The sequence below is a fragment of the Somniosus microcephalus genome, chromosome 9 (genome assembly GCF_052327205.1).
Source record: "Somniosus microcephalus isolate GS21.2 chromosome 9, FLI_Smic_1.0, whole genome shotgun sequence".
NCBI lineage: Eukaryota > Metazoa > Chordata > Chondrichthyes > Squaliformes > Somniosidae > Somniosus > Somniosus microcephalus.
In genome coordinates, this window is record NC_140995.1 from 115,042,579 (window position 1) to 115,065,237 (window position 22,659).

General features: G+C 45.5%; 1 protein-coding gene across 4 annotated transcripts in view; it reads right to left on the bottom strand.

Moving 5' to 3' along the window:
- The window catches only part of LOC147112610 (macoilin-like), a 187,899-nt gene that overhangs the window by 91,096 nt on the left and 74,144 nt on the right, over window positions 1–22,659 (bottom strand). For all 4 annotated transcript variants that reach the window (XM_085997035.1, XM_085997036.1, XM_085997033.1 and 1 more), the window contains 2 exons: window positions 17,730–17,871; window positions 12,244–12,370 (listed from right to left, as the gene is read on the bottom strand). In XM_085997035.1, the coding sequence (XP_085853161.1) occupies window positions 12,244–12,370; window positions 17,730–17,871 (269 nt within the window). The remainder of the gene's footprint in view (window positions 1–12,243; window positions 12,371–17,729; window positions 17,872–22,659) is intronic.

A 22,659-nucleotide genomic window follows, 5' to 3' on the forward strand; every position in this document is an offset into this window, starting at 1 on the left:
GTATTTCCGCAGCTCCCCTTGCTGCTGCTTCGTACGATACTGCCACGCTGAAAGCCTTATCTAGCGTCAGCTCTTTCTCTGAGAGTAACCTCTTCTGGGTTCCTTCACTCAGGAGTCCACAGACAAATTTGTCCTGTAGGGTATCTGCCAGTCCTGCTCCGAACTGGCAGTGCTTTGATAGCTTGCGTAGTTCCATAAGGTAATCAGCATTGCTCTCATCTTTATGCTGATTTCTCTTGTGGAATTTAAATCTTTCTGCTATCAGCAGCGGTGTAGGATTTAGGTGTTCCTGTAGGATATCAACAATTTCGTTAAAACTCTTCACCATCGGTTTGACTGGAGTGATCAGGTTCCGCAATAGGCCGTACGTTCTTGCGCCCATTAAGTTTAGTAGTACCGATGCCTTTTTCTCATCGGCTACTTCATTTGCCTTGCAAAATACTTCGACTCTTTCCACATACGTGGTCCAGTCTTCTATTGCATTATCGAAGGCAGTGATATTGCCAGTCTTCGGCATCTTGGAGATCTAAGATGGCGCCTCCCGCGCTTTGCCTTCTTCCCCGATTGAACAAAATGGCGCCTCCCGCACTTTGCCTTCTTCCCCGCTGGATTAGGATGGCGCCTCCCACGCTTTCTGTCTTTTGCGCTGCTGCTAGCGCTGTTGCTGGCGTTTTTATGCCTTGATGGCGATGCCCTATGGTCTTCGCGCACTTCCCCCCCGCGCTGCTGCCAACGCCGCTCTCCGCGTTCCCCGTGGCAAACTGCAGCTCCTCGCGGCTTTCTGCGCTTCTAATTTCTTTTATTTTAATTACTGTTCCCGTCGTCAGAGCAGACCCTATGGGACACTTTCCTCCCTCTTCTCGGGTCTGTACGCTGCCCGGCTTCGTAGCACCGGCCGCGCCCTGTGTGCTCCACCCTCTCTCTCTCTCTCCTCTTCCCGACAACGCTGCTCGGCCCCGTTGAAAAGCCACCCGATCGAGCTCTAGCCCGCCGCAGCCCAGGAAGGATCAGTGTACTACCTGCCACCAGCCCGATTAGCTGGAACACCATAGACTGGATAACCAAGCCCAGCTCTCGACAGCCTCTCCTGCAAATCTTCGAATTCGATGAATCAGAAGGCGGTTGCCCACGGTCGACGCCCATTTCTTCTGTTTGTTTTTTCCTTTTTGGATTTCTTCCTTCTGGCCTCGACCTCTAACAACTTCGCTTCAGGGATGGATCCCCGTGAGGTGGTGCAGAACTGTAGGTAAGTTCAGATCTGTTCGTCGCCAGTGTAACGTCCGTGTGTAATTGAGACACGGACTGCAGAAGTTGGTTATAACAGGTGTTTACTGAATGGAGACAAAACTGGAACTACTATACAAAGTTACTACACAGGCTTATATACAGGGGTGGTCACTACTGGTACTGCAGTATACAGGGGCTGCAGAATATAGTTCCTTCTTCAAGGTACATACACTACAGTAGCAATCTTCTAAGCAGACTTGTACATCGGGTGCATTCCAGCATCCAGGTCACTTGAGATTAGGGAAGACAAGTCTAAGGAAATTTCCAGCATTCTCTCCTAGCCTCACTCCCTCCAAAGTCATGGCCATTTTTGGGATGATCAGGGGTTCCACCCAAACCAGCCCTGAATTCCTGCTCCTCTTGGCTCCATATATTAAACATAAAGCAGCCGCTTGCTAGGCCATAGCCACTTCTGGGAAACCCAACGCCTCCTCCACTCAGGGCAGCCCAATTGCCCTGAGGGGTCTTAAAACAAGCATTTGGCCCTCATTAGTGTATGGAAGGGGCTTAACACCTGTTTTAGGTGGTCACCCCGCATGCTCGAAAAATGGCCCAACCCAATATTGAGTTGGACGTTTCTCAGGCATCCTTGGGGCGCAGGACGTTGGCCCCTGAAGAAAGGGTGGAACGCAGACCAATTTCTGTGCCTCAGACTTTTATTTTGCTACTCGGTCTTAACAAATACTAAACAAACTAATTGTGGCTCCCACTGAATTTATGACTGCCTGTTTTATTTTTGCAGCATTTCTCAAAAAATGATATTTGGAAGTTTTGGTTAAAAAACTGAATTGACTTTATTTTACATAAATATACAATGAGATTTTGACAAATTAAAGTCTAAAATACTTATTTTGATGTTGTCATTTCCAACCACCCCATTTTTCTTCCCTCATTTAGCCTCCTCTTAATCAAGTTTTGTCCTCAATTCAGAGGACAAGAAAGTCCAATTTCCTGCTATCTCCAGAGAGCATATTAATGCTTCTTCTTGGTCAGTCCAGCAGGGGTCATGCTTTTGTAAATTCTCCCTAAACTGGAAAAACTTGTCCTTTATACTAAGATTTGTCTATAAACTCTTCATAGCGCAAAGAGATAGGTGATCTTTTAGCCTGGTCTACATGTGATAAATAATATATATATATATATATTTTGATAGATAGATACACACACACACACACAGGAAGATAGATATATGCAATTCAACATATGATCTTTATATAGTTGAGGTGTTTGATTGATTTAACTGAAGCAGGGGAGGCACCCCATTTATTCTTTCCTTCCCAGTGAAAGTGTGCCTGCTGCTGAAGCGCTTCTTTATCCATCGGGATTGATGTTTGCATTTTTCTTGGAGGCAATCAATTTAACACTTAGGAGAGTGCCTGGGTTTCTTTGTGCAGATTGTTTTTTCCCTTTACATGGTTTAAAGCCAAATGATTTACTATGCTACTGTTGTGAAATTTAACTCTGCATTTGCTCTCAATCCCTCAATTAGATTATTTAATTGGTTCCTATTCTGCTAGTTCTGTCATAGCCAGGTCATATTTGATCTCTGGATAATACACTTGTATTCAGAATCCTCATTTTCAAATTTCACCTCCATCTCATTGTTGATAGCATGTTACTGTTGGGGTTGAAATTCAACCTGCAATATTAACTGAGTGACTTCTACACAGCGAGACTGAGAGTCAGTATGCTATGACTGAACTAGGAGATTGGGATCTAGAAGCAAAAAGAGAATTACATTTCAAAGCAGCAATATAGGATAGAAAATCATTTGGATTTAAAAAGAAAGACAGACTTGCATTTATATAGCGCCTTTCACGACCACCAGAAGTCCCAAAGTGCTTTACATGCAGTCCTCAATTTCCTTCCACTGCGACCTCCTGAGATATGCTCCCCATAGGACCTGCTTCACACCGAGAGCAGCGGATCACAGAATCACCATACAGTTTCAAACTTTAGTTTGGATATTTTTTTTCAGGTCTAATTTTGTGATCTACCTTGCTCCCCTAAAACAAGGGAGAGGGAGAGAAGGGAGTATAATTTTCAGGCAGTTTTGTATTTGCATTTATTTTAATAAACAGGCTTTCTGCTGCTCAGTTGTTGAGCTGAGGAAATTTTCTGGCCTTTTGACAGTTAAACATCCACAAAATTTCAATTTGTTTCCCATGAAAGTAATTTTATTAACAGGTAATAATCTTGCACATCGAATGATATTGTAATAGTGCATTTTAGCCTGTGTATATATAGGAACATAGGAACAGGAGTGGGCCATGTGAACCTCGAGCCTGTTCCGTCACTCAATTAGATCATGGCTGATCTGTATCTCAACTTGGGAGAGAAAATTCCACATTTCCACTATGCTTAGTGTGAAAAAGTGCTTCCTGATTTCACTTGAATGGCCTAGATCTAATTTTAAGATTGTGTCTCCTTGTTCTGGATTCCCCCACCAGACAAAATAGTTTCTCTGTATCTCAAATCCTTTTATCATTTTAAACACCTCACTTGGATTACTCAAGAGAATACAATCCAAATTTATTCAACCAATCCTCACAATTTAACCCTTTAAGTCCTGGTATAATTCTGGTGAATCTGCGCTGTGCCCCCTCCAAGGCCAATATATATCAAGCTTAAGAAATTATAAAAACAAAATGATATTCATAATTAAAGTCTGGGACCAACAGTAAAGTTTGTAACATTGATATGTTATCTAATCCTTTGTGATGGTTGTTGCAGGAACTCTTAAAAAAATCATAAGAGGGAAGAATAAGAAAAGGACATTCAACCCATTTTACTCGCCTCATTATTTTCATACATGTATAGGGCAGACCCTTATTACAGGAAACTTTGGTTTATCCGGAGGTTAACTGTCCGGAATGCTCGATCCACCGGCAAAATTCAGGAGTCGGTTCAGTAAGTTTTTTTTCTTTTCGTTGCTTTTTTTTCACCAGTCAGGCTCTGCAAGGTCTAGCTAAAGCTGTTGCTTAGCTACAGAGACGCTTGCAAGCTACAGCCGACTGTTTAGAAGTGCAACAGGGTTTGTTGCTAGATACGGAGCTCAAAGCTCCGTATGTTTTAACATTAGCGCTGGTTTGTCCGGCAGTTTTGATGGGACGGCAACAGCTCGGTCCCGTCGGTGCCGGATATCACAAAGTTTCCTGTATTTTTATCTTCCTCTTACCCTCTAGTTCTATTTCATTTTGAATCAGTAAACTTAATTTCTATTTTGAATAATTCAGCCATATCCATATTCATTGCACTTGGTGGCAATTTATTTCATAAATTAACAATGGTTAACTAAAGTGCGAGGCAGATCTTGCTTAAGTTACATTTTGTCATTACCTAGTATTTATAGCACAGAAACAGGCCACTCGGCCCAAAAGATCTATGCTTCACGCGAGCATTTACTTAGCCTATGATCATGTCCACTTGTTTACAACATGCCAATAGATTTTAATTAAATTTAAACAAATGTAAATAGGATTATCCCTAAGTATTAACTTCTCAAATACTTTGGCCTAGAAATTCGGTGGCGCCCCAAACGCCAGGGCGCCGGAAGTACCGCCTCGGAAGGAGTTGCGAGCGCCCGCCAGAAATTCAGTTTGAGCGCCCCAAATGGAAGCGCGGCGCTACTCGAGGCGCCCCGCATCCGTCTTCGGGCGCTGCAACTGAAAATCGCAGCGCAATGTGCCGCAGCGCCACACGCTGCGGCACGGCGCGCTGTGGTACTACAGGCCTTCCTCCCCTTCTTAAAGAGGAGGGGCCTGCTGCAGCACGATCTGAGATCGCGAGTGCCGGCAAAAGAGCCCGGCACTGAGGAGAAGTGCCGGGCTCTTGGGAGACAGCCGGCACAACGCGGGGGGGGGGGCTCAGGAGGCCGGGGACAGCTGCGCGAAGAGGTGCTGGCAGGCGGCCAGCAAATAAAATGGCCGTCCCGCACTTCAGTGCCTCTACCACCGCAGGTAGGCCCCCCTGAACCGGTCGCAAATTGCGACCGGCGTTACAGCGGGGGCGCTACCAAATTTGGCGATCGGGGCGGTAGCGGGGCGCTGCGCACACCGATTATGTCATTGGTGGCGGCGCAGCGCTACCGGCTAACGCCGCCATTAGCAGCCCACTAAATTTCGCGGGAGGCGTCGCCAGTGGCGCTAAACCCACTAAGTGCCCTCTTTGGGCGCTAACTGGTAGCGCAGCCCACCGAATTTCTAGGCTTAGCAAATGTCTTATAAATAGTGAAATGACCATCCCTAACAAGAGAGAGTCTAACAAGTCCCCTTGGCATTCAATGGTATTACCATCACCGAATACCACACCATCAAAATATTGGGGGACACCATTGACCAGAAACTTAACTGTACCAGCCATGTCAATACCATGGCTACTAGAGTAGGTTAGAGGCTGTGTATTCTGCGGTGAGTGGCTCACCTCCTAACTCCTAAAGCCACTCTACCACCAACAAGGCACAAGAATTATTTTTCACTTGCTTGGATGGCTGCAACAACACTCAAGAAGCTCAACACCATCCAGGACAAAACAGTCTGCTTGTTCGACACTTCATCCACTAGCCTGAACATCCATCCCCCTCCACCACCAGAGTACCATGGCTGTAGTGTGTACTATCTACAGGATGCACTGCAGCAATTTGTTAAGGCATCTTCACTAGCACGTCCCAATCACATGACCTCCACCACCTAGAAGGACAAGGGCAGCAGGTGATTGGGAACACCACCACCTCCAATTTCCCTTCTAAGTCACACATTATCCTGACTTGGACATATATCGCCATTCCTTCATCGTCACTTGGTCAAAATCCTGGAACTCCCTCCCTAACAGCAGTGTGGGAGCACCTTCACCATACAGTTCAAGTAGAAGGTCAGCCACCACTATCTCAATGGCAACTAGGGAGGGGCAATAAATGCCAGCCTTGCCAGCAATGCCTACATCCCAAGAATGAATTAAAAATAAATTTCCCATGTGTGGAATTGTGAGTGAACAATTCCAATTGGCATTTTATCCTTTCTGTATTAGCAGTTACTATGGTGTGAAAAGAAAATGCACAAGACGGATGTTTTGTACTTTAAAGGAGGTTATGAGGGAACAAACACAATGAGACCTCCTCTTAATAAATACTTCCACATGGTGATGCATTTTAAAGAATGACAGACCCCAAAATATATTAATAAACCCAAACTAATTGTATGCTGAATAGTTGATAGCAGCCTCAAGGATTGCTGTTATAGCTAGGTCTGACTGTAATGATGGGATGTAGTGTGAAAATTTTAAAAGAGAATTCACTGCTTAAACTGTTTATTGCCTGAGTTGGCAAACAATAATGTCAGGTAATACTCTGGGGGAAAATGTTTACACAAAAATATTTTTTTATTCCTATACATCCATGATCTATTAACACACAACTCCTTTCAAATGTTCTTTCACAAACGTTCTACACTCAGCACCGTATACCTCCAATATGTGGAATATACATATGGGAGTAACTGGGTTGCATTTGAACTCAGATTACAAAACTGAAAAAAAAGTGTGCTAGACTACTGCCCTACCCAGGTCACCAAGGAATGTTTCTTTTATAGATAGGCAGAAAGAATCAGGAAAAGTGTTTTTTGAAAACACTTCTCCATTGAGAGACAAGGTGACATAGTGGGATAGCATATTGGCCCAGAATTTGTGGTCAGCGGCAAAGTGAAGGCATTCACCACTGGCCCCGAAGTACGCTTCGCACAAGGATCTCGCAATCCGTGTCGAGAACTTCGGTTTTCCGACCTTCAATTCAAATCAACGAATTATAGTGGGTATCCCCTTATGGAAGCTGCTGTGACATCAACAGGCTGTCTAAGCAGTCAATTAAAACTCAGAATTCTCAGACAGCAAACAAGCAAGTGGGTAAGCTCTTAAAATTCTCACTTTTTAAAAATGTTAGAGAGCAAAACAAAGATTGGGGCTCTCATATAGGGAAAAGGCAAACCTGAAATAAAGGTGGACATACTTACAAAAACATTAGAAGAACATTTTTTGAAAAAATTCTTAAAAATTGGGCAAATTTCTTAAAAGTTAGGCAAATTTCACACTGCACAAAATTTAAATCAGTTTTCCAGGCCCGTAAAATTTGTTTAGCTGTAATAACGCTGTTAAAACCCCAGTTACACCCAATCCCTTTGGGTCTAACTGTTAGTGGGGAATTTAACAGCATAATTACTGCGGAAGAGCCGAAGTTTTCGTCAATTTCAATGATTGGCTGATTACACAGATTGCTGGCTCTGTGGGTGTTGTGGGGGCGGGGGGGGGGGGGGGGGGCACAGCACAGCCTGTTTCGGAGCTGTCAGTGACTGACCGCAACTTCAGGATATCCGCAAGCGCCAAATCCCAAAGTTGTGGTCAGTTTCAAAGGCGGAATGACGGCAAACGCTGCCAGTTCGTCGTCACCCCTACCACAAATTCTAGGCCACTATCTTTTTACTACCACATCTTTCGTTAAAACCCACCCCAGAAAAGTGTAGCAAAAGACTCTTCACTCTGCTAGCTAAAAGGATCCTGCACAAAATAAATTTAAGCTGTTTCAACTTAGTTTCTAGCAGACCACAATCTAGTAATCTTACTCAAAATGGTTAACGTAAGAGGTGAAATGTTGAGCACCGAGTCTAAACTGCACACTGCATTGGCTTTTAAAGGAAAATTGTATTCATTTAAATTTCTACATAATCTTAAAAGCTGTAACATTAAAATAATGGGGAAATTTTCTAGAAATAGCAACCAGATGAAATCTTCATGAACACTGTTACAATGTTGTTACACAATGATCAGAGCAATTCTTCCTCATCAAATAGATTTAAAGTTACTGCTTCTCTGTCTTTTTTCTTTGTATGTTTTTTCTTTAAAACTAGTTGAGGAAGAAACCTGGGAACACACAGTTTGTGCAGAATGTCTCTTTGTAGGGAATGCCCAAAGGCACAGTGGTGTAATACTGAACTACCCAGACCAGAAAGGATCAAGGTTTAATCTAGACAGCATAACTGTGGAAATACTACAACTGGTCCCGGTGTCCTCAGATTAGGGATGGACAAAACTCCCATTCATTATCCGTTGACCCCTGCTAGAAAGTGCACCTATGAACATTGTGCGAAGAAGGTTGGGCTTGGCTGTACCATCCCCTGTAAGGTTGAGTGGCATATCTACACTCATAATCTAGGCTCACACATGAAGAATGATCATTTTGACAATGTACTAGAAGGCAACTAGTGCCCATTGATCCAAACCCCAGAATGAGTCACTCCTCTTCAAATAAGAGGGTAGAAAACTGGAGTTTTAAAAAAGTGCAAGTGACATAATGGATGAGGGCAAGGAGTTGGACATTACAACAACAACTTGTATTTATATAGTGCCTTTAACGTAGTAAAACGTCCCAAGGCGCTGCACAGGAGTATTTTAAGACAAGAAATTTGACGCCGAGCCACATAAGGATAAATTAGGGCAGGTGACCAAAAGCTTGGTCAAAGAGGTAGGTTTTAAGGAGTGTCTTAAAGGAGGAAAGAGAGGAAGTGAGGCAGAGAGGTTTAGGCTGGGAATTCCAGAGCTTAGGGCCTGGGCAACAGAAGGCACAGCCACCAAAAGTTGAGCGATTATAATCAGGGATGCTCAAGAGGGCAGAATTAGAGGTGCGCAACTATCTCGGGGGGTTGTGGGGCTGAAGGAGATTACAGAGATAGGAAAGAGCGAGGCCATGAAGGGATTTGAAAACAAGGATGAGAATTTTGAAATCGAGGCGCTGCTTAACCGGGAGCCAATGTAAGTCAGTGGGAACAGGGGAGATGGGCGAACAGGACTTGGTGCGGGTTAGGACAAGGGCAGCCGAGTTTTGGATGACCTCAAGTTTATGGAATGTGGGAAGCCAGCCAGGAATGCATTGGAATAGACAAGTCTAGAGGTAACAAAGGCATGGATGAGGGTTTCAGCAGCGGATGAGGTGAGGCAAGGGCGGAGACGGGCGATGTTATGCAGGGGGAAGTAGGCGATCTTTGTTATGCTGCGGATATGTGGTCAGAAGCTCATTTCAGGGTCAAATATGACACCAAGGTTGCGAACAGTGTGGTTCAGCCTCAGACAGATGTTAGGGAGAGGGATGAAGTCAGTGGCTAGGGAACGGAGTTTGTGGTGGAGTCCCAAAACAATGGCTTCGGTCTTTCCAATATTTAATTGGTGAAAATTTTTGCTCATCCAGAACTGTATGTCAGACAAGCAGCCTGACAATTTAGAGACTGCGGAGGGGTCGAGAGAAGAGGTAGTGAGGTAGAGCTGGGTGTTGTCAGCGTACATGTGGAAACTGATGCTGTGTTTTCGGATGATGTCGCCAAGGGGCAACATGTAGATTAGAAATAGGAGGAGGCCAAGGATAGGTCCTTGGGGGACACCAGAGGTAACGATGCGGGAGCGAGAAGAGAAGCCATTGCAGGTGATTCTCTGGTTACGATTAGATAGATAAGAATGGAACCAGGCGAGTGCAGTCCCACCCAGCTGGACGAGTTAATCGAGTTAATCCTCATTCACGATGTCATTCGAGGCACAATAACACAATGTTCTTGCAGGGAGGTTCAATATTAAATGGTGCCAATTTTCTTCTTTATCCCCAATCGCCCAAGTTTCTATCAGCAAGGTGCATCCACCCAACACATTAGCGCCTGAACCTGCCAGTGCTTCCAGGTTCAAGTCAGCTGTATATGATGAGGCAAAAAGCAAGGCGGAACTTCCATCCAGGTATTGGCTGCATTTGAAATTCTTCTGCAAGCCTTAAAGGTCTCTAGCAGTTTGAGGCTTCAAATGGTTCCTCAATTGTTGCAGCAAAAATGTTATATTTGGTGCAAGAAGAGGCAATAGGGCAGGCAGCAGGCAGAAGTGCCTCCCGGTTTGATGCAGATTCTACAGAAAGATTGTTGCAGCAAAAGAGAGAGATTATTTTCCTTCCAGATCACTGGAGTGTCAGAAAGGCGGAGGGTCAGTGAACCTGGCAAGAAGTGGAGGATGCAATCAATGCCAGAACCTGAGTACAGTGCTGCAAAAATTCAGTGATTTCATCAGGAGTGGCAAAGTAGAGCATATACTTAAATATACTAATAATACAATGGCTGTACAGTACTGTCCTCCCCTATCCATGCCTCCCAATACAAAGTATTTAGCTTCCCAAGGGTGTCCATCAAACTGCACTCATCACTTCTGTCAAACTCACTTTTCCAGCACCACCTCCTTTATTGCAAAACTGCACAGCACAAGCCTCTTTCAACTCTTCCTATGCCCAGCATCTATATACTGTACCTCACAATTCTGTCACAACAATAGCAACACAAAGCACCCAGACTCCTGGCTATCATCTGAAGACATGGCAGAGTTGGAAACTAAGGAATACATGTTTGTGTTTCTTTAAGAGAAGAAGGGGCATAACAAGAGGAAGTGGAGGAAGACTGGAGGAAGGTTGGCAGTACATCAACTTTGCTCTCCATTGCAGAGGATGGCCCTGTAAATTGAGGCATGGTGATTTGGATCAAGAGGCAAGTGATGGAGATACAGGCGACATGGCTTCAGTTCAGGATTCATGCAGCAATTCATATTCCTTCACTCTATGTGCTTATAATAAATGGTAGGACTTACAAAACACTTGACATTCACCAGCAGCACCATGCAATAAGTTAGGCAAATGAAAATAAAAAGGAAATAAACAACAGTAGCTTACACTGGTTTTTCTTTGGGGCCCAGTTCGCAAGAGACACCTGCAGCCTCATACCCCACTCCATCACTTGATCTCGTTCTGGGAAACAGTCTAGAAACATCCACCACGGAGGACTTACCTAGTCAACTTGAAGTCAGCGTTATGGCTGGAGGGCACAGCACAGATAACTAGGAGCAGGAGGAAGTGGCACAGAAGGAGCAAGAAGCAGCTGTCCAGAGAAGCCTGCCGCACTCACTTATAGCTGATGAGAGTAAGCATCCTGTGTTCCAAGACCAGGCTTGAAAAAACAAATGCTTTTGGATAATGAGATTGCTGGAGTCATTGAGAGACCTGCGAAGAGTTTCTACCCCATGACGGCTAGTGTGGAAGAGTCCGACCTCAGGCTGCTGCACATCCGTTAGATGGGAAGTCAGTGCAGGTGGGCTGGAAATGTGCTGCCAAAATGAGACAGAACACCATTATGCTCTGCCATTTCAATCCTGCCCCTGCTTGTTGGTTTAATGTCACCGTGTCTACTGGTCTTTGATCAGTAGACCCCAAAGCGCCAAGGACATTGGTGCAGCCCCGGTAAAGGTCTGAATGCCAGCAGATTGAGCATTCTTGAGAGATGCAAATTTGACATTACAGATTCAGTGAAGGGCTGTCATATCTCAGACTTTTTAAACCATTTTCCATGGAAAGGATTTTAAAACACTACTTGCTTTCAATATAAGGTTTTTTAAGCAAAATGTATTCTTACAAGTTTAAAAAAAGACATCTAGACAAAATGTTTAATATGCTAAATAGAGTTGTTTGCCTAGAGACCAAATAATAAGCAATTTGCTAGCTTGTTTTGGTAATCACCCAAGACACACGTACTGTGCAAATATTAATGATTTCAATACTTCATTTAAAAACCTAAGAGTGATTGGATTGCTCTCTAAATCCATTTGTGTTTCTCTCGATTAACTGAATAGAAATATTGCAGAACAGCTGAATTTTATGCAATTTAAATTTCGCAAGCTTGAATGCAGCATTCTAACATATTCATTCGATTCTAACCTTGTAGCTTAACACCAAATTGTTAGTTTAAAAAATTGATTTTGCAGAGTTTTAAAATCCACACAGAGTAATTTAAATCTGAGTGAAATAAAGTTATTTTTCTGTAAACATCAATGGATTTTTGTCATTTGTGGAAAAGCAAATTTGTTCACCTCTTCGGTGCCTTTCTTGTAGATAAAATAGCTTACCTGAGTTCCAGAGGTACTGAATCCATACATATGTACTAGCTGCAAAGAAAAGCCAGTGCAGTGGTATGAAGATAAAACAGAACACATCTGAGGTAAATGCTGCACATACAAAAAGTATGGAAAAAGCCTGTGAAGGAAAAAATAAACATTATATTAGAACAGCCCAACCCTGAAAATAGACAGTCATTCCAGCATACTCCCACTATAACTTTAGCAGGAGTACACTGGAACAACTGGAAACTAGACCAGGATGTGGCCCACCACCCTAATTATCTTAAATCTGTGTCCTCTGGTTATTGACCCTCCTGCCAGTGGAAACAGTTTCTCCTTATTTACTCTATCAAAACCCCTCATAATGTTGAACTACTATTGGAGTTACTTTCTTGCACACGACCACCTTCCCAACTTGCTAGCAACTTGCTACTTCTTCCCCTCAGCATGCATACTATATGAAGCTATCCCACACCAATCTGCACAGCCCTTTAGAACAACCACACACTAACTCTCTCCCTCTCTTTCTGCTGGCTCACAATAACCAGGAGAGGACCAGAACCAGGGAAGGGTCAGCCTCCATCGAGGCCCTCAGCCAGATGGAGGATGAAGCCATGTACATCATCGGAACGGGGAGAGTAAGGAGCATCAGCGACGGCGAGGTTGGAGGCCACACTTAGCAGGATGTCTGCCTATTACTTGTACCTTTTCTCTTTACTCAAGCAATAACACATTCAGACAGCTTTACAACCTGGTGCTGCATAATGGTGTCAATCATCAGCTTCTGCCTAGCCTTTCTGTATTATGTTGACCTTTGTCCTTCTCGCCTTTTTCTAGGACCATCTGAAGACCTGGAGCCTGCAGAACAAGACTCCGAGGACAGTACTCCCAAAGAAGCATTGACACTTGCTCCAGCCCTCCCAAGCATCAGCACAGAAAGCAGCACCTCGGGTTGGATAGATAGCAAGTTGCACCTGGTGAATCATGTAACACAAGTGAGCAGGAGCATGTGCTAGTCGAAAGGACAGCCCAGGAGAAGGCTCACTGGAGTGCAAGCCCTGCTGAGGAGGACAGAGATGCCAACTTCAGGAGCCCAACCTTCAAAGGAAAACTGCTTTCTGCACATATTCTGCAATGTGAGGTATTGGACAGCCTGCTTAGGAGCTGTTGCACCATGTCTGAGAATATGGAGGAGTCCACTTCCAGCTTGTGGTATTCTGTCGCAAGGCATCAGCACTCAGCAATCTACCAGACAGCCTGTGGTCACCTGTACAAGGCCTCAGTCAGACAATCACACCAGGAGGCTGTGTCAGCACCTCTTGCAAATTTGATTGAAGCTCAAACTGGTGCCATCCAAGCTTTGGGCGCCATCATCTCTGGGTGAAAATATGATGTTAAGGCTCATGTATCAGTCATTAAAAAAATCACAGCATTTAACTTTGCAACTTGGTCTGAAGTGTGGTTCCATAGCAGCTACTGAGTCTGCAAGGTCAGGTGTCAGAGACCTCCCCAGGACACCAACGCAGACTGGTTGCACATTGCAGAGGAGGGCACAAGCAGGGATGTCGTCAGGAGGACCAGGCTGCAGTGGCACAAACCTTTCAATTATCTCAGTAGATCACGAAATGTTAGTACAAAGCCACACTCAACCTCATCCTCCTGTGCCTCTCATCACATCCCCATCACTCTGCCTTCCCTACCCTACTCCTGCACATCCTAACTCACACCAACTTACTTTGCACCTCCACCCATCCCTCTCTATCACATTATCACATCCCCATCTCACTAACTACCCGTCACACTAACCACCCTTCACACTCACCCTCATCCTAGTGCAATCATACCAACTAACAACACACAAGGGTAGGCACTTGGGTGCTTTAGGCAATGTTCATGCAAAGTTTCTGTTAATGTGGTGTCAAACAATGAAACCATTATTTTCAACACTTAGGCCTTGATTTTCAGTGTGCCGTGAGGCAGGCTTTTAGGCGTGCGGGGGCTAAAATCCCGAATTCGGGGGTCCTGACACCAGCCCGCCCAAAACCTGCCTCCACGTAAATTTCAAAGGAGGCGGGTACCCGCCCCGCACTGGGACCCGCCGACCCGAGGCGGGAAGGGATTAGTGCCAATTAACTGCCTGTTAACAGGTAGTTAACAGGCAGTTTTTAGCCTAATCCCTATTTTGAGGGATGTCGTGTGGGATTCCCGACGGCTCCAAACCACGCCAAGTTAGAGCAGGCGGGCCGTCGGGTTGAAGGGCTTGGAGGGGTCGTGATGTCGGTGTTCAGGTGAGTGATGGGTGCATGAGTGCAAAGGTAAGTGTGTTTGGTGTGTCTAAAGTGTGTAAAGAAGTTTAAATTACCTGTACTTACCTTAACAGCCTTTCTTCCTCTAGGTTTCGGGAGTCCATCACTCAGCCGGCACTGAAAGCAAAATGGCTGCAAGCTGTCAAAAGTGACAGCCTTCAGCTTTCATTGCCGGTGAGAGTTCTAACTGAGTCTGCGTAGAAGGACTCAGGTTAGAAGTAAGGCTGTCAGTGTTTGTCAGCTTCAAACAGCTGTGAAATGCTGATATTTCATCTGTCAAAAACTCTTGACAGATGAAATTTCAGTCTGTGACGTCACCTGTTGCCGGGTGGCCCTTAATTGGCCTGCTGAGCCCGCTGGGTGGGCTCAACAATGTCAATCAAGGGAAAATCGCGTGGATTGGCCACATCTTGATGGAGGCGGGACTAAAACCCGAAAGTTGTAGTCCCGCCTCCTTCCCGACTGCTGAATGAAAATCCAGCCCTTTGTGTTCTTAGACAGATCTGTGTGCACATTTGGAAGTGGCTTAGTGAGTTTAAGTAAATGGTGAGACATAACAGTACCCCCTGTAATGGTGATGAGTATGAAAGGAATGGTTTGGGCATTGTAGGGATGCTTTATGATGTTGGTGTGGGGTGGTGCCATCCTGGTGCATCATGTGGCAGCCAGGGTATACAGAGTCAACTGAAGTAAATCTGGCCAAAGTGATGCCATCCCTGGCCTCCCGGGCAGCAATGTGGTCGGGTGCTGATGCCCTGTGTCCTGTGCAGCATCAGGTGATTGTGGAGAAGGTTGATGGTGTTGTTGTTGGTGCTGCTGGTGTTGCTGGTGTTGGGGCTAATCGTGGTGGGATTCCGAGGACCTAGGTGAGAGCGTATAAAGGGCACCCATGCTGGTGGAATAGATGATAGGTGAAGTAGAGATGACAGAAGCGATGTCAATGGTGAGAGAGGTAATGAAGTCAGACTGGATGGAGACTTGTGTAAAGACTTGCAGCATGGTGAAGCTGTAGTGGAAATGCAGTGAGGAAGAGTTTGTGGCTGAGGGAAGATATCTCTGTAAGGTGGGAGCTTTTACTGTATATTTGAAGCTGTCAACTCAACAGCTGATTCAATGGCCACTGAACACCCGCCTCAGCTTGACAGACTTGGTCCACGACCAGCATGGACCCCATGGGAGAGCTGTCAAATGCAGAAGGTGAGCTGAAATTCATTCATAAGTGGCTCTAAACAAGCCATTAATTACCTGAATTGGGTTCCCCACTGTGAACCCACCGCTGCATGTCGGGTCTGCTCAGCGTTGACAGATCCGACATCGGGGAAAGGCGCGTGGTGGCGGGTTCACAGCGGGGTCTCGACCCACTGGGGAAAAAAAACACTTTCCCACCCGACCCGCCACCGAATGAGCCCGCTGACCCCCCAGAAAATCCAGCCTATTATGTGAGCAGCCCAGTGGTCTGCTCTATCATGGCTCTAGTGGCCCCACAGCTTTACTTATATCTCCTTTTAGCGGCCGAGCGTGGATTACGTAGAAGTGTCATGGGTCATGTGTACAGTGGATAGCGCTTATCTCCAAGCAGCTAGCCTCTGTCATACTGAGCTGGGTTAAATGGTGAAGGAATGGTGAACTGGCACCGTAGGTATGTGTCATAGCAGCTGCCAGGAAACTGGACACAGACCTGCATGAATCACTGGCAGTATTCAGTCACCAGCTGAACATTGACAGGATGGTAGTCTTTCCTATTCATGAAGGCTGCTGGTTGATTAGGACATATGGCTACATGGGTGCAGTCAATGACAGCCTGCACTTGTTGGAGGCTTTCTATGGCAGCAAAGCCTACAGCCCTTTCTTGCTGAATGCTGCCATCCATGGGGAATGCAATCAAATTGTTAGCTTTGCCAAAGAGGGCAGCAGTGACCTGTTTGATGCAGGCATGGTCTGCAGAATGATGTCACCTTTTGAAGCCTGGAATGAGACCGAGGCAAAGAAATTACAGGTTGTTGTCACTTTGACTGCCACAGGCAATCCATAACCAGCTGGGAGAGTGAGTTGCACATCTTGTTGTAAAGGATTGCACAGATCTGTGACGGCCTCTCTGGATAAGTGTGGCCTCCAGATGCACTGCTCCCCAGAAAAGTGGAGGTAACTGAATCTGGGCCTAGAGCCCTTATGGGCTCAGTAAGGATGCCTGCAAGTTGCCCTCCTCGTGTGTGGTCTGCTGAGAGCACTGGTGCAGCTTCTTGAGGTTCCCTTCCCTGCTGTTACTCTCGTCGTTCCTCTTCCTCCAACCACAGTAGAGTGCCCAGGATGACTCCCATCTTGAGCCCTGGGTTCTTGAGGCTGCCCCTTTAAATACTGGTTCCAATTGCCATTTCATGATTGTACCGCCCAGTAGTACTGGATGGGTCCTGCGCTGTGTGCTTTTATGTATTAAAATGGTGTTGAGGTCCTATTGACATGATTCATTTACATACTTTAATGGGACTCCTGCTTGCTTTGGGCAGGTGCACAGGCCATCCTTGTGTAGAGCCCGGGCAAAATAGTGGCATGCAGGGATGGGGCGGTCGGTGCAGCACTCCAATATTAGGACCACTGTCGCTGGACAGAGCGAGTAAAAATTGGCCCTCTCAAGTTGCTAAATTAAATAATTGTGAAACAATTTTAAAACTTTGACAATAATTCAACAATTGGTGAATTTCAAAGACTATATAGCTAACAATTTTTGTATGTAAAATGAAACCTGAAAGGAAACTACCCAGCTATCAGGGAGAATGTAGGAACCAAAAACCTTTTACAAATATGAAAAGACCCTTAGGCCCAACATGTCAATTTTTTATTTAAGCATCTCCACCATCCCTTCCCTTTCCCTGCAAATTGACAATGCACATGTACAGAGATGAGCCACAAGCAGAATGGAAGCTGACAAGAGAAATGCAAGTTGTTTTAATTTTTTAATATTTTTGGTACTGAGTACAGTAACCATTAGCAGTGGTTTGTTGGCCAGGATCACAGTAACACACCATATAAACTACACTTTTCAGCATCAATTTTGATAGTTACAGTTTAGTTTTGAAATATTTTTACCAGTGGAAAAGAAAATATGTCACATTTACAGCCCTGATCACAGATATGCTATCCATTTAGAAGCTTTATTCTACATACAAATGCCTAAATATAAATTATACTTACAAGGCCCTGATAGCGAGAAGAATCATACACCCTCTTGACAAATAGCCAACCTGGCCATAAATATTCAAATCGAAGCTCAAGGATGAAATCTGCCAAAAGTATCAGTATCCAGACCACAAGGAACTTCAGAAACGTGAATACACTATAAAATCACAAAAGAATAAATTATTCATAAAATGTCAATTACAATCACTACTGTTGTACACCATTTACAACCACGCATGCAATGGTAATAATAGGGATCAATTTTTGTTTTGTTTGTGCTGAGTTCTGGACATGTCAGCCCCAAAGATCAATTGGGGATGATTTGACGTGTTTTTGGGGCCAGTGAGGGTGGATTTTGTGAGGAGGCCTATTTATGCTGAATTTAAATCCTGTTGTAGAAGCGCTGGGAATTCCTGGGGAGAGTAGGGGTGGGTGGTTCCCGTGTCCTGCCCACTTGTAGCATGACATCAGGAATGGAAGCAGGATTGGCAGGATGATGTTACCCACCATAATTCCCACCAGTCCCACCTCTGGGTCCCCAATATACCGCACAATCGCAAGGGGCAAGTACAATACTTTACAGTGGTGACCCAGTAAGGAATCCCCACATTATAACTGGCTGCTGAAGGGCATCCCAGAAAGGGCAAGTTTAGTTGATTCCCACCATCTTCTGCCAGACCTGCCAGCTCTTGACCCAAGTGGCTGCCCACACCGCATATTCCTGCCTACCGCCTGCCCCCCACCTAGTGGGCATTCCACCTGCATCCATTATATGCTAATTGTCTGACCCCAGGAATTCTGACAGGGTCACATGTGTAAGGTCCATCTACTCCAATGGCAATGAAATATTTGCTATACCCATAAATAGTCTAATCTAATGTAACAAGACTGATCTGGTTAAATGCTTGAAATGTCAAGACAAAAATACAGAATGAAAATTCAGCTATTTCATTGCCCCAAGTATTGACTATAGGTTTATGTGTGTGTGTGTGTGTGCCCTTTCAGCTGCTCCATCAATGATCATACCTCCATCATAAGGTCAGAAGTCGGGATGTTCGCTGATGATTGCACAGCATTCAGTTCCATTCGCAACTCCTGAGATAATGAAGCAGTCCGTGCCCGAATGCATCAAGACCTGGATGACATTCAGGCTTGGGCTGATAAGTGACAGGTAACATTCGCACCACAAAAGTGACTATCTCCAACAAGCGAGAGTCTAACCACTGCCCCTTGACATTCAGCAGCATTACCATCGCTGAATCCCCCCCACCATCAACATCCTGGGGGTCACCATTGACCAGAAACTTAACTGGACCAGCCATATAAATACTGTGGCTACAGGAGCAGGTCAGAGGCTGGGTATTCTGCAGTGAATGTCTCACCTCCTGACTCCCCAAAGCCTTTCCACCATCTACAAGGCACAAGTCAGGACTGTGATGGAATACTCTCCACTTGCCTGGATCAGTGCAGCTTCAACAACACTCAAGAAGCTCGACACCATCTAGGACAAAGCTTGATTGGCAACCCATCCACCACCTTAAACATTCACTCCCTCCACCACCGGTGTACCATGGCTGCAGTGTGTACCATCTACAAGATGCACTGCAGCAACTCATCAAGGCTTCTTCGGCAGCACCTCCCAAACCCGCAACCTCAACCACCTAGAAGGACAAGGGCAGCAAGCACATGGGAACACCATCACCTGCAAGTTCCCCTCCAAGTCACACACCATCCTGACTTGGAAATATATCGCCGTTCCTTCATCGTTGCTGGGTCACAATCCTGGAACTCCCTCCCTAACAGCACTGTGGGAGTACCTTCACCACAAGGACTGCAACGGTTCAAGAAGGCGGCTCACCACCACCTTCTCAAGGGCAATTAGGGATGGGCAATAAATGCTGGCCTTGCCAGCGACACCTACATCCCAGGAACAAATAAAAAAAAATAAAGCAAGCCCAATATAATACTGGTCAATAATGGTATACATTGATTTGAGTTTCTAACTTAGTTTAGAACTCATCCCTTTGACATCAATTATAAAAAAAAGTTTAATTATTCCAGTTGGATCTTTCTACAATTTTACGAAGACTTGGGACTTTGAAAATAAGACTTAAAGCTGAGCTCGACTTTATATAAACTATAATGACAGGAGTAATGTAGGCTTCTGTCTTAAGAAGGAACTTGGCAGAAGTCTTTGACAATGAGAGACTTTGTGAGGGTGTGGGGAGAACAGGCAGGTGTGAAGTGACATTTTTGAAGAATGAACCTTTATTTATTGAAAGCACTGGGCTAAAGGTTGCCCTTCTTTCTCTGGTTGCAGGCTATTCTGTCCCATTTCCAATCTTTCTTGTACACCCTCCTCACACTGTGGGGAAGGAAGTCCTTCCCCCCTCTTCATCATCATCACTTTCAGCTTCTGAAATATATTGTAATATTTTGTAATTGTTGTGTCTCAAGAGGTTTTATACCCTTACCTATACAACAATTAAGAAGGACTCTGGGGTGGAGAGTTTAGTTAACGGCCATTTTATTTACAATGTGCTTCTTCACTCAATGCACTACATTTCCCATAGTGCATTGCAAATCACCACTACGGTATCCCATGTAGGACAATTTTAATACACATTCAAAATACACAACATATTTCCTCCCCCTTAAAATAGAATGTCCACAAAACAGAATAACTGAAAATGACTATAACTTTGGAAGAGAGGGTAGACTGCCTCTACATTCCGCTAACCCTGGGGATTATTCTGCCCCATGCACACCGGTTAGCACTAACTGTAACTAAGGCGCTCTGGAGGCTGCCTTTCTCTTTGGGGGTAACGCCTAGTCTCAGGAGCAGGCTCTGGCTGGCTCTCCCGTGACCCTGCAGGCGTGGCTTCCTCCCTCGATGGCACAAGAGTGGATGGTGCCACCGTCTCAGGGTCGGACGACCAGTCCCTGCTGGAGCCCCCAGCAGGTCCTTGATCCTCTGTTTCTTGGGTTACCTGTGGCGACTGTCTTGGCAGTAACTGGGCTACATGCCGTCTCCATGTTCGGTCGTCTCCGGTGCGGACTCGGTATGAAACGGGGCCCATCTTTTGAATAACCGTAGCCGGGACCCACCGCTCCGGGGTGGTGTAGTTACGCGCAAGGACTTTGCCCCCCACCACAAAGTGTCGTTCTTTGGACCTCTGAGCTCGTCTGCTGACTTGATCCTGCTGATTGGCGTGCACCACTGCTTCTGTGGATGTTGGCCTCAGCAGGTCAAGGCGTGTCCATAGCTGCCTTCCCATGAGTAGGTAAGCAGGCGATGCTCCAGTCGTAGCATGAGGCGTGTTTCAGTATTTCAGCAAGAAAGCATTCAGGTGCTGCTTTAGAGGAGCATCACTTCTTGCCGCTTTCAACGCCGTTTCAGCGTTCTGACAAATCTCTCCGCCAATCCATTCGTGGATGGATGATAAGGCGCGGAGAACGTGTGCTGGATTCCATTGCTCTTGAGGAACTCCTCCATCTCCTGGGATGTGAACTGTGTTCCATTGTCGGTTACGATCTGCTCCGGCAGACCAAATCGCCCAAACATCTCTCTGAGTCTCGATGGTTTTCTCCGTAGTGGTGGTGGACATTACTGCAACCTCCGGCCATTTGGAATGGGAGTCCATTAAGCTCCACCTTGACCTCTGTCTTACCCAGCATTGGGACTGTTTCCCCAGTGTAGGTCTTTAAGATGAGCTTGGCCGGCGTCAGTGATAGGTGGTTCAGTTTTTCTTTGAATAGCTTCTCTGAAATCAAGGAGACAGCGGCCCCCGTATCCAGCTCCATTTTGACCGGTATTCCCTCTAGTAGTGGCGTGACTCCATAGCCTGATGAGCCTCCATTCACCGTTAACACATGGAGATTCAGCTCCCCATCAGAGTCTGTGTCACTGTCTTCCTGTTCTTGTTTCACCATGTGTAGGTTTTTCTTTTTAGAACGCCAGTTGGATGTGTTTCCTTGTTTGTTTTTGTGTGTCTCTGTGTAGGATTGTTTGCTTTGCCCTTTAAACACACGTTCAATGTGTCCTTTCTTTTCACATTTCTGACAGGTCAGGTCTTTACACCAGCAGTCAGATGGCTGATGACCTGACCTTCTACATCTGTAACATTCTCTGGCGCCCCTTGCATGCTTATCCGGTGTAGCTGCTACCCTGTGCACTCTTGTTGCAGCCCCCAACAGCTGTGCATCTTTAGCTGCTAACTCCATAGACACAGCGAGCTCCACTGCTGATTTAAGCGTCAGTTTGTCAGTCGTGAGCAAGCGCTTCTGTGTTGCTTCACATCTTAATCCACACACAAACCTATCACGGACAGTGTCATTTAGAGTTTCACCAAACTCACAATGCTCAGTTAGCTTCTTTAGCACTGCAACATATTCGGCTATGGACTCACCCTCCCCTTGGTTTCATTTGTGAAACCTGAACCTCTCGGCAATCAGCAGCAGCTTGGGTGCGAAATGTGTTTCCAAAACTTCCACAATCTGATCATATGTCTTAGCGCCGGGCTTATCTGGGTGCATCAAACTCCGTAACAAGCCAAATGGTTTTGCTCCGATCACACTGAGGAACGTCGCCACTTTCACGTCATCTTTAATGCCATTTGCAGTCACGAAAAATCCGAAACGCTCTGTATAAGCACTCCATTGCTCCGCCGTTTCATCAAATGGTCCAAACGCTCCAGTTAGCATAGCCATTTTGTTTTCTTTTTTTTTTATCTTTACAGTCCTTTTCCTCCACTTCGTTTCACTGTATTGTTACTCTCCCCCTTCTTATTTGTGTAACACACGAACTGCCTCCTTTACGAGGCGATTGCATCAGCACTAAACTGTGGGCGCGCCATTACGAAAAGACAGGAACTTCTTACTTTAAACATCGCCGATTCCAGTGCAAAGTGATGTGCAAGTCCGTCATCCTCGTCGCCAGTTTTGT